Source organism: Sinocyclocheilus rhinocerous, unplaced genomic scaffold, assembly GCF_001515625.1.
Source record: "Sinocyclocheilus rhinocerous isolate Xijiao unplaced genomic scaffold, SAMN03320098_v1.1 scaffold819, whole genome shotgun sequence".
Classification (NCBI taxonomy): domain Eukaryota; kingdom Metazoa; phylum Chordata; class Actinopteri; order Cypriniformes; family Cyprinidae; genus Sinocyclocheilus; species Sinocyclocheilus rhinocerous.
Genome location: NW_015665814.1, coordinates 222,801 through 234,998, shown reverse-complemented (window position 1 = coordinate 234,998; position 12,198 = coordinate 222,801). Strand labels below are relative to the sequence as shown.

Here is a 12,198-nt window from a genome sequence, read left to right as displayed (position 1 = left end):
GGCCGGGACACGCCATCACAGTATGGTAAGGGGCGTAACATTTCCGTCACACGCTTGAGGTATTTGGCCAATCACAACGCACTGGATAGCTGGCCAATCACAGCACACCTCGCTTTTCAGACCGATGAGCTTTGTAAAAATCATCTGAATCGTTTCAGAAAGGCGGGGCATAGAGGAGCAACAATAATGTACAGCATGTGGAAAATAATGTTTTTTGAACCTTAAACCGCGTAGACACATTGCAATACACCAAATACACAAAATAATTTTATTTTTAGCATCGTCATATGACCCCTTTAAAACACTGCTCAACAAGTCTATGCATTCATTAACCACTTCAATAACATTAGTGTGATCTAAGCAAAAGCTTTTGATAGATTAGGTCTATGCTCATCTAGATGCATGCCACATCGGCGGGCTTAAGGTGGTCAGGCTGGTTTTTGGAACATGATAACTGGTTTGTTATTAGTACAAGGTGGTCTACCACCCCATACCATCATACCAAACCAGGGTGATCAAGGTCTACGACAAGGATGCCCAATCTAGCTCCTTGAGGGCTACTTTCCAGCGGAGTTTAGCTCCAGCCCTAAATAAACATGCTTGAACCAGATAATCAAGGTCTTCAGGATCACTACAAAGGTATGTTGGAGCAAGTGCTAAACTCTGCAGGACAGGGGCCCTCCAGGACATGATTGAACACCACAGGGGGACAATTAACCTGGGCTCCACCAGCTGCTAGTCTATCTGATCAATCATCTAGATCCACTTGGAGCAGCTGATCTGAGTAGCACATTGACTGCCATATGGAATCGCATGTTACAATATGGCTATCCAGGCCCTTTATATGACATGAACATGTAATATAAAGATTAGTGAACAGATTTAAAATCTTTACTTGTAAGCAGCTGTTACATTATCTAAAGATAAAGAGGAATGGTACACAAAACAAAACACTCAAAAAATTCAATTTCCCAAAAATACATACATTTTGTAGTTGACCATCCAGTCACCTTTTAAGTACCACAGTAAAGGTCTTTGTAATTATAAAGTGATGTGCCTGTCCATTTCTTTGCACACTTCAACAGCATTTCATATAGAAGATTAGCTTAAAGGGGTCATATGATGCTATTTTAAAGATCATTATTTTGTGTATTTGGTGTAACAGAATATGTTGACATGCTTTAATGTTCAAAAAACACATTATTTTTCAAATACTGTACATTATTGTAGGTCCTCTATGCCCCGCCTCTCTCAAACGCGTCGTTTTCAACAAATGTGGGGGCGTGTTAGAACGAGCCGTTTTAGGTAGGTGTGGCTGACTCTTAACTTTTATAAAGAATATCTCTTTGGATTTGAGACTTTAGTCTTTGCAACTTTACAGATCTTCTTTATGCACCAAGAACTTCCCAAAGAGAAAGGAAAACTTGAAATCGCATCATATGACCCCTTTAAATGCAAGCTATTAAAATTTCTGCCATGTTCTAGTAAATCTGTATGTCCTTGTTTAGCACTCAGCAGTGTAAAAACTTGCATGAAACTTGAGAACAGCAAAAGAAATGCGCGAAAACATGAAATGTCCTTTCTTCACCTTAGGACAATATTTTCATAACCTTTAATCTGGGTTTGATCTGACTGTAGTATTTACAGTTGGTGTGAACTTTAGTGAAGATACGGGCAGATAAGTGAATACTCGTGGCACAGAGCCACAGTAAATCAGTGTCATAATCGGGCCTGAGCTTATGTAAAGCTGATTGCCTGTGATGTCAGTTCAAATCCTACACAAATCTGAGTCTTGTGGTGTTTATTAAGATCTGCTGGTATTTCGTATCGGTCATTAATGCATTAATGATAAAAATAGACTGAATATTAATCCATATGCACCACAAATAAAGCCAATAAAGTAATACTAAGAGCAAGTAGAAATCAACAACAACAACAACAACAAAATAAAGTAATCGTTGATTTGTTTTGATTTAACATAAATGCAACAATAAAATTAAATTACATTTATATGTTAATTTATATGCTCTTTAGCATAACCAACGATAAACTTTATTATTTATTTCTGTTATGATTAAAATAATTAAACTAGAATACATATATTGTTTTAGACGACTTTTCTGCATAGCCCATCATTTCTAGCTCTATAGGGAGCCTGGAAACTCTTCAAAAGTGCTTTCTATCTTCTGTTTTTCAACGCATTCTTCTCATCTTACCTCCAAAGCCAGGCCTCATGGTGAAGTCATGGTCATCTAACTTGAGGAGCTGTTCTGATTTCATAACGGGAGCTTTTGTGACATCTGGACTTCTCATTGGTAAAGTGCTGTTAAACACAAAAAATCACAGTAAATGTCAAAACAGTTCCAATGCGGACAGAATTGGTGGTTGACTGGTTAATTAATATACTAATACTACTTTATATTACATTTAAAAAGCAAGACTGTAAACCACCTCATTTTTGCATGACATCATACAGTAGCTGTTGAAAAATCACTTTTCAAATATTGTTACGTTAATGTTCACTCAACCATCTAGAAGTTGCAACAGTACGGGGAGCTTGAAACTGAGACCTCTCACAAATCTTAGCAATGTGGTTATATAGATATGATATTTTTATAAAAGGTGAGCAAATTAAATGAACTGTATTTGTGCTATACCTGCCAGGTTTACGTGCTTCTCTCTCTGCTCTGGTGGTTTCTCGTTTGGATCTGATAGGATGCAGGATTTGACATTATTAGATATCAGAACATAACAACAACAACAAGTCAGCAAATCAGTTAGGCACTTTAATGATTATGCTGAATAAATAAACACATAAATGAATAAATAGCAAGCAAGCATATTGTTTTTATATTAATACTCTTAAGGGAAGATCCATAAAGGGAAGAATTATATTCTGCATGAAAACAACATCAAAAATAATCAATGTAACAATGTGAGTGAAAAAAAAAAAAATGTCTTTGTGTTTGTTATTTCCCTCTTTTGCTTTAATGATGCAAGAACTGATGATCATATTTTGAGAATGTTCCAAACAGTGTTTTAGCAGAAGCAAGAAAATCTGAGCATCTGTACAAAGGATTTCACATCATCAGTGACACACTAATTAAAGAGCTAGAAATAGTTCATTATGGCATGTTTCATTGTTCTATTTTTTTAAGTTTTATTTATCTTTTTATAGAATGGTATTGTCTGCATGAATAAGTTGTGCAGACACGTTTATTTAAAGTAGGCTAATATATTGTGTTATATTCCTTTTCCGATATTTACTTTTATAAAAATCGCAACTATATGGCACAGAAAAAAAAAGAGATTTGTTAATAAAACAACTAATTCGTGCAAAACTCATCACTCACTGGAAATGGCACATTGACATCCCATCTACCCTTTTTTTCTTCACGTTTGTCATGAAGAATGGTTGAATGCATGAGTGAGGTGATGCACTCACCTGGTTTGGCTGCATGTCTGAAGCACCTGTCCGCGCAGCTGCAAAGCAGAAAGCAGACATCAGCGTGCATGATGCCCACATCAACCTACAGCCACGCAAATCCCGTTAAAACTTATTAAAACAGCACTGGAGGACTCTTAAAGACGATCCATTGCCACGGTGCAAGCCTGTGAGGACGTGCCATGTACCGCACTCAGATGCGTTTAATCTGCGTTAATGTGAAGGTCAGATCTGCTGTCACATCCAGGAGGAGCTTTCGCAGGTTATAGGGTGAAACAGACATTTGCTGGCTGTATATTATGTAATGTTCGGTGGGTATTACGTGCTATCTGAATTACACTTACATAATCGAGTGGTATAGTCACTCAGCATTGTTCTAATTTCCTCCAAATGGTATTTCTGGTGGTGGTGGTGGTTAGGACGATTCCAAGGGCCCGACGTCAGAGGGGACCCCCCGAGGGGGGAACGCCATTTATGAGGGGTTTCTAAGGATGCTGCATGCTTAAATAAACATTCACATGAATTGCATGTCTATAAAACACACTTTCCACATGAGTCCAAGGGTCTGGTTTGGGTCTCTGTGTCAGAATCCTTTAGTTTAATGATATCTACCTTGTTGTTGTTGTTGTTGTTCTAGTTTTGTTTTACCATGGGCTGTTTTTGTTTGCAGTTCGTTTGGCTGTAGTCTGGCTTCACTCGTGTTTTTGCCTGGACAAATTTAGATTTGTATTTTCCCCTTTTATTTATGAAGAGTTTGAGTTCAGACAGCCTGTGCTTCAGTTCTGTTATCAATCAGCACAGTGTGAGTACAATGAATGTTCAGATTTGATTACTATAGTTGTCATTTGGTTTTTGACTATATGTATTGATGCAGTCTACAAGTGCAATAAGTGAGGTCGATGTAGCTAGACCTGACCTTCTGATGACACCTGAGTGTATGTCCATGATATCTGGTAGCCCACAATGAATAATGTGCTGCAATGCCTTCCCTGACCCTGTAGAACTTCACGCTACTAGGCGGAGTTACTTCCATAACAGGCTATTATGCAATAAGTTGGCTGTTGTCGGTAGGGAGACTGGCCAAGATATTTAATGTCATGTAGCTATCTTTAATATTTGAAAAAAGGAGGCCCTAACACTGCAGGTGCGTGTTTCATTGTGTCCTTTAATCCTTGATTATCTCCATAGTTTCACAATTGTTCAGTCAGAGGTTGTTGTCCTGACGCACTGTCCTTGTTTCAACTTTCTCTCTTTATACATCCTCCGCACCATCTGTGATCAGGCCAATGACCATTATGTCATCCACAAACTTCAATGACTTGAGTTTTGTAACACAATCATAGATGCATACACAAAACAGAAGTGGGCCACACACAGAGCCTTGGGGGGCTCCATTGTTGGGTGAGCCTCAATGGAGTATATTCAATTAAAAATGAAGAATTTCTGGCTGACATGATGCTGGATCTACATTCTTGTTGGTTCTGGAAGAGCATTACAATCAACCAATCAAATTTTAGGAACATAGAAAGGAGCTTGGATTAAGAGCTTGAAAATCATTCTGTCATTTCATTAAGATTTTAGAGATACATTCATGTATTACATTAGTGCATTAGTCTTATGGATGGGGTAGGGCTATGTTTGCCTTACTAATTTCTTTTACCTGGTGACCACAATTGGATACCATATTCGTACAAATTTCTGTGAGCATTTGCAATATGCAAACATGGAGCAGGTTAGACTGGGAGACCTGCTGCGGATCAAAGAGGTAGACGTGGATCCAGCTAAACAGGTAGGTATGGGCCTCGATAAAGAGGTGCTCATCAGAGGAACATAGGCAGAACACAGCAGCTACACTCATTTTGTTTCTATTTGCTTCTCTGTTTCTGCCACGGGATTGGCATCCCGAGGTAACTTGGAATTACAGAAGCTTCAGTCTGGACCCAACTCTTACAAAGACCTGAGATGACCGAACACCTGAGAAGAGATGATGCCAACCCCTCAGAGCACCTCAGATGATGCCAACCCTGAAACAACATACAGAACTACCACATTTTGCGATAAGTTTGATCGCAACATATAATCATTGCTGTTAATAGTGTTCACCGTCATGATTTTTAATGTACATTTCTGCCATATGGACATCAACTTGACAGTCACTACTGATACTAAATATAATGTAGAAACCATTTTGAAATGTGGTTTCAGGCTTATCCTTGGTTCGTGTTGCTATATCTCCCACCATATTCCCCTTTCCTCAACCCAAACTCTTTGCTGCATGGAGGTGGAAGGTGTAAAATTACCATCCCCATAAGCATGTCACACTGTTCACGCCTTGCAATGACATAACTGCACCATCATGCCCGAAGGTTTTTCCCATTGTGCTTGAACAAAGAAGATATTCACTGATCTTGATAAAAATGTATGGACAAATGTTTAGGACAGGCTTGATGTCAGTTAATATGAGATTCTCTTTTTAGAGTAAAGTGTTTAAATGTATTGTTTGACAATGCAACCACTTTGTAAAATAAAATACTTTCCTGTATACGTGACATTTGATGTGTGCTTTCAACATAATTTACTTGTATAAATATGTTTTATTATGGCTTTTGTACATGTAATCTCTATTCTGATGACTGTGTCTACTGTTTTACAGTACAGTAACATTCATTCAGCACCAGGTCATTTCAAAATGAATATGTAAAACAAAGACTTTTAAAAATGCACCACTTACTTTTGAAAATAGTACCAAAGTAATAAAAAAAAAAAAGTGTAAATGCAATCAGCAAATAGGATTCTCACATTTACATCTTTCTTATCCAAGAATGTATATCTGCTAGCTGGGTGTACATGCATTATGTCATGATCTTGTTTACCTGTGTTGTCCCCTTTCAATCCACAACAAATAACAATTTTCTTTTACTTTTGTTAATACATAAGTATTTCCATATGCTACGACCACAATCTCTTTGCAAGGCAATTCAGCAGTATACAGACCAATAGATAAGATTGAAGAATATAAAGGCCCCTGGGAAGATCATGCGAGAGTAGGCATCAATGACGTGAGTGTTTTGGATGATACGGAAGCCTCGAAGGGTCTTCTTCTTGACTCCTGTGGCCTCATTTGCCAAAGACAGGCACACCACCATGTGGTCCTGTTTATCTGCAGCCTCCTCAGAGGAGACAGGAGCCTGTGTATATCCTGCCAGGCCATTAGTATCAGGCTTACTGTATGCTTCATCCAGAATCATAGTCCTTGCGTGAGATATGTCACATGTGCAGGGTAAAGGCTAAAATGGAAAAGCACAAACACTTCCATTACCATTTAGAGAACTTTTAACTTGCTTCCAGGTTGTGAATATTACCTTTATACATACAAACTTTCCTGAAACTATAACTACAAGAGTATGTGTTGTATGTGTTGTCAAGCCCACATAATGAAGGTGCATAAAGGAAAGTGATAGTGAAAATGATTGTTAGCAAAATAAAGAGATTAATTGAATACACTTGAAAATCAGTTGTGTATTTACCTTCTCCTTTGATTTGCGATCTGTCCCATCATGCACTGTGGTCAGGTAGTTTATGACAGCATACTCAAGTACCGATAAAAAGACAAAGACGAAGCTGACCCACAGGTAAATGTCCACAGCTTTGATGTAGGAGACTCTGGGCATGGAGGCGTTCACTCCAGTGATGATGGTGGACATGGTGAGCACCGTTGTGATGCCTAGAAGAAATGACAGTGAAACACGAATGAAACACAATTGTAGTCACATTATATTTGCATCTAGAACTGCTTACATCAAGAATAACTGGTTGTGAAATCCTGCACCCATTTAAGCATTCAGCTAAACAATCCCACTGGTTTCCCCATTTAATTCACCTAACGAGACTCGAGCAGGAACAGCTCGCCGGTCGATCCAGAAGGACACCCATGACAGCATGACCATCAGAGTGGCGGGAAAGTACGTCTGAAGCAGGAAGAAGAAGATATGACGACGCAGAGTGAAGTTGATGTAAAGACGATTGTACCAACCTGAAGGAGATATGAATTGAGAACAAGTACTAGTAAAAAGAAAATGCAAAGATTTCTGATTCTGAAGTCTGTGCAAGGACTGAACTGAAATCTTAGAGGCGGGGCATAGAGGACCTACAATAATGTACAGTATTTGAAAAATAATGTGTTTTTTGAACATTAAAGCATGTCAACATATTCTGTTACACCAAATACACAAAATAATGATCTTTAAAATAGCATCATATGACCCCTTTAAGGGTACTCTTGAGCACCCAAATCTTGAAAAATGCAACTTTAATGCATCATTTATATCAAAACTCTCATCACATAATGATTTGTGTGATTGTGTGGTTTTGACATTTCTTGAGACTTGCTAGCAATTAGCTATCTCAGTGAAGTCAGTTAACTTTCAATTTGAAGATAAAATTGAAATTCTCAAACACTGACCACATTTGGTGATACAAAAAAAAAACCTTACAAAAACCTAAAACATGAATAATAAATAAACCAAGAAAATACCTTTAAAAAAAGCTACTCTCAAATTTTTAAGTTAATTACATTTTTATAAATGGTCACTGCTCTCTTTTCTGTTCTTGTTGTCTCTTTCTGCTTGATAACAGCAGGTGTCGTCACCAATGGTCAATCAGCACTTGTAGAGTGAACCGGTTTTATTAACTAACAGCAGCACTATTTTAGTTTTACTTTTACTCTCTGTAGAGGAGGAACATATAAACACTGAACTATGTTGATTACGGTGTAATAAGCATAATCACATTACCGTAATTACTGTATTCTATGTTTCCAGGAGCTTCAACTTAATCACTGCCTTAATCGCATTATGCATACATATAAAAAGAAGCAAAAAGAAGCCACTCATGACAACGTCCAAAGTTGCTCAAACCATGTCAAATAAATGGATTTTGCCCTTTATATGCATGCAACAAAATGGGATTTGTGCAAGATGTCTGGCATACTAACCTTAAAGGTGCAAAGTGACAGCACGTCATGCACTAGTAGACAGCCTGAAACTGAAACAGAACTGCCTATAGTTTACTATTTAAAATTAGGCATGCGCACCTGTGCTGCTGTAGAAGGCCAGTCTGGAGGTGGTGTGAAACTTCTGAATGAGGAACTGAGACAGAGAGATCTTGTCATCTGTGCTCAGTGATTCATCTCCACTCTTCCAGTAGAGCATCAGGTCTTCATCAGTGTAAGCATCTGGACACACAGCAGATGAACCAATGTTTGCAGAGACTGATGTGATATTTGGCATTAAAGGAATAGTTCATACAAAAATGAAAATTGGCTGAAAATGTACTCACTCTCAGGCCGTCCAAGACGTAGATGAGTCCGTTTCTTCATCAGATTTGGAGAAATGTAGCATTGCATAACTTGCTCAGCAATGGATCTTCTGCAGTGAATGGGTGCCGTCAGAATGAGAGTCCAAACAGCTGATAAAAACATCAAAATAATCCACAAGTTCTTGTCACAACATCTTGTGACAAGAAAAGCTGTGTGTTTGTAAGAAACAAATCCATCATTAAGATGTTGCAACCCTAAACATTTGCTTTTTGTCAAAATAAGATGTCTGTAATTCACAATAACGCTTACTCTAGTGAAAAAGTCCATCCCCTGTTGTCCTCTCACATCAAAATCCACCCACATGCTTGTTCAGGACTCTTTTTGTTTGTAAATGGTGCTTGATCTGTGCATATTTCTCTCCTGATTCAGATGAGACGGACCTACTTTATATAAAGTGTCCTTAATTACTATGTATTTACATTTAAATTCATTATTTGATACAATGTACTTCTTGTGTACATATGTTTTTACATTGTACTTGAAAATACAATGCCATGTCATGCTTAAAATCCTGTCATGACCATACCTTCTACCCAAAAGAAGTAAAAGAAAAGTTTCAATTCAACATGAACACAATATGTAAACTGTACCTAACAATTCATTACTTTATTATTAAGTACACATAATTTAAAAACACCTACTGTAATTTAAAGTGGGACCACTTAAAGCCATATTATGGATTATGGGCGTATTATGTATTTTAGCTGGAAGCAACAGTTTGAATTTAATAATGTTTTATTGATGGATTTGTGTCTTTTTAACACTCAGCTTTTGTCTTCTCCAGATGTTAACTGATGGACTGGAGTGCTGTGGATGGCTTGTTGATTATTGTGATGTTTTTATCAGCTGTTTGGACTCTCATTCTGACGGCACCCATTCACTGCAGAAGATCCATTGCTGAGCAAGTGATGCAATGCTACATTTCTCCAAATCTGATGAAGAAACAAACTCATCTGAGGCTGAGTACATTTTCAAGCAAATTTTCATTTTTTGGTGAGCTACTCCTTTAAAGTCAGGAGAATTAGATGTCACTCACAGCTCTCCAGCTCTAACGTGCAGGTCTGCGTGTCCAGTGGGAATCGACTGAAGTCCATATTACATGCTGAAGTTACAGTCACCCTGAAACACCAAAAAAAAAAGCACTGTCAAACATGATTATGACAGCAGAATAAAAACATGTATGCAAGCATGCAGGTTAAGGTGTGCCATGCATTGTCCAAGCATTTGTGTAAATGATGTTTGTTGTCCAAACCTGAGGCTGTAGAGCACATGTCCATCAGGATAGACCCTGATCATGATGTTCTCCGTGGTGGTGTCGTGGATGAAGGATCGTTTGGAATGCACAAAGAACACATCAGGAACCCAGATTTTCTTCACCAATCGACCATCGAAAGTCATGCTTTTATTGGTTTTACTGGGAAAAGACAATCGCTCGTCCTTCCAGTAGTGTCTCAGGTATAGAGTCATGGTGAAGTCCTGTATGAAAAGTATGCCAGGGATTGACTTTCAAGATCATTGCGTATTTTTTTGCTTGTTAACATAATAAATGTTCAAATACGTTCTCCTATCCCAGTTTAGCATGCTGAAATTAAGCAACTCTAAAGCGCTATCAACACATTGTTCTATTAATCTGTTCTACTCATCTTAACCAGTCTTCTGAGAAGCTATTGCATACTGCATCTACTGTATAATTAAGCAAGAAGGTATGAGAAGTTGTGACATATTGTGCAAAATCACAGCGAGCTGTGGACCTCTTTAGCCCCACTACCCACTATTGTGTATAAAAAACATCTGAAATCCATGTAAAACCCAGAAATAGAAAAAACAGCCCCTCAAATCCCTCAACTAATGTTTTCCTCTTAATATAAAATATAGATGACAACATTGTCTTCCGTCTTTAGCGACAGCTCTAGAGCTCAATGAGTTCAGTTCAGTTCATATACAGGTATGTTTTATATGAGGTTCAATAGGCTCTTTGCTTACAGGGCTTAGTGAAGGTATAGTTCTCCCTAAAAATGCAAATTCTGTCCAGTTTAACCAAACAGTTGACGGTTGTCCAATATAGTCAATAAATGAACATCTGTCACCTTTAATTCTACATGCATGGTTTTGTTTATGTTTGACTAGCTGACATGACAGTGGTCTTGTTACTAACACCATCTGATCACGTGATCTCAACCATGACGGATGTAGAATAAAACAGCTTTAACAGTGCAGTTACCATTGATGGGGTTACAAAACTAATTTGCTTAGTCCGATTGAATCCAGAAAAAAAGCTTTTATGCAACGTGTTGACATGCATTTCTAAACTGCTTAAAGCCTTGTGAAATATCACCATCTGTTGGCATTGCTGAGGGATGTCAGCACTTTTACCAGCCTTTATCAAATGGGATGGACTGATCCTGATTGGCTGATTCTCTGTGATGTCACTGAATTATCCTCTAGCATATTATGTAAGATCAAATCCACGCTCACTCGTAAACATCGCCACTGATATGATAAATAAAAGCATATCTAGATACATCTCTGGTGCTTTCAGAAGGAAAGGTTAATCACAAATACTGAGATCCATATATAATCCATGCAATCTCCTTGATGACATTTGGACCGCAAGTAGCTTACTTTAACGGTAATAATCACATTCTCATTACAGTAATGGGCAAAAATCATACATTATGTAAATTGCAAAGTATTTATGCATCATTCTTAATTAATTAATGCTGATTTAATTAAAAAATGTACAGAAAGGAAGATTTCAATTTTTATTACAGGTTTTTTTTTCTGTGCGGACAACAGTGCAAAGCAAATGGAATATGGGTTGCTGGAGTGTGTCTTTGCATTATAAATGAATGATTCATAACAATCACTGACCAAATAATGAAACTTTTCTTACCATATCTACTTCTGAGATACTGTCCAAACTCTCTACCTGTACATCCACACCTACTGGTACTGCTGGACCTGAAGAGACGAGAACAGTATTAGTTTCAAGTTTATATATATATATATATAATTTAGCATTTTTACATTTAAAGACACTTTTAAAAATTATGAATTATTTACACACCCACCAAATAAATGACAACATACACAGCAGGTAAAATAAGTATTGAACACGTCATCATTTTTCTCAGTTAATATATTTCTAAAGGTGCTGTAGACTTGAAACTCACCAGATGTTGGTAACAACTCAAGTAATCCATACATACAAAGAAAACAAAACAAATAAGTTCAGAAATTAAGTTATGTGTAATAAAATAGAACGACACAGGGAAAAAGGATTGAACACATGAAGAAAGGGAGGTGCAAAAAGGCATGAAAAGCCAAGACACCAGCTGAAATCTATCAGTAATTAGAAAGCAATCCTGCTCCTCGT

The 12,198-nt window shown here is 37.6% G+C and overlaps 1 protein-coding gene and 1 pseudogene across 1 annotated transcript in view; both read right to left on the bottom strand.

The window, feature by feature from the left end:
• Positions 1-3,515, bottom strand: part of LOC107731512 (gamma-aminobutyric acid receptor subunit rho-1-like) — a 28,201-nt pseudogene extending 24,686 nt beyond the window's left edge.
• A 2,773-nt stretch (positions 3,516-6,288) lies between these two features.
• LOC107731517 (gamma-aminobutyric acid receptor subunit rho-2-like) overlaps positions 6,289-12,198 on the bottom strand; it is a 15,540-nt gene continuing 9,630 nt past the window's right edge. Inside the window, exons 2-8 of the mRNA XM_016542629.1 lie at positions 11,716-11,783; positions 10,075-10,298; positions 9,859-9,941; positions 8,538-8,678; positions 7,326-7,478; positions 6,973-7,169; positions 6,289-6,732 (exon numbers count right to left, since the gene is read on the bottom strand). Coding sequence (XP_016398115.1) covers positions 6,424-6,732; positions 6,973-7,169; positions 7,326-7,478; positions 8,538-8,678; positions 9,859-9,941; positions 10,075-10,298; positions 11,716-11,783 — 1,175 coding nt within the window. The 3' untranslated portion in view covers positions 6,289-6,423. The remainder of the gene's footprint in view (positions 6,733-6,972; positions 7,170-7,325; positions 7,479-8,537; positions 8,679-9,858; positions 9,942-10,074; positions 10,299-11,715; positions 11,784-12,198) is intronic.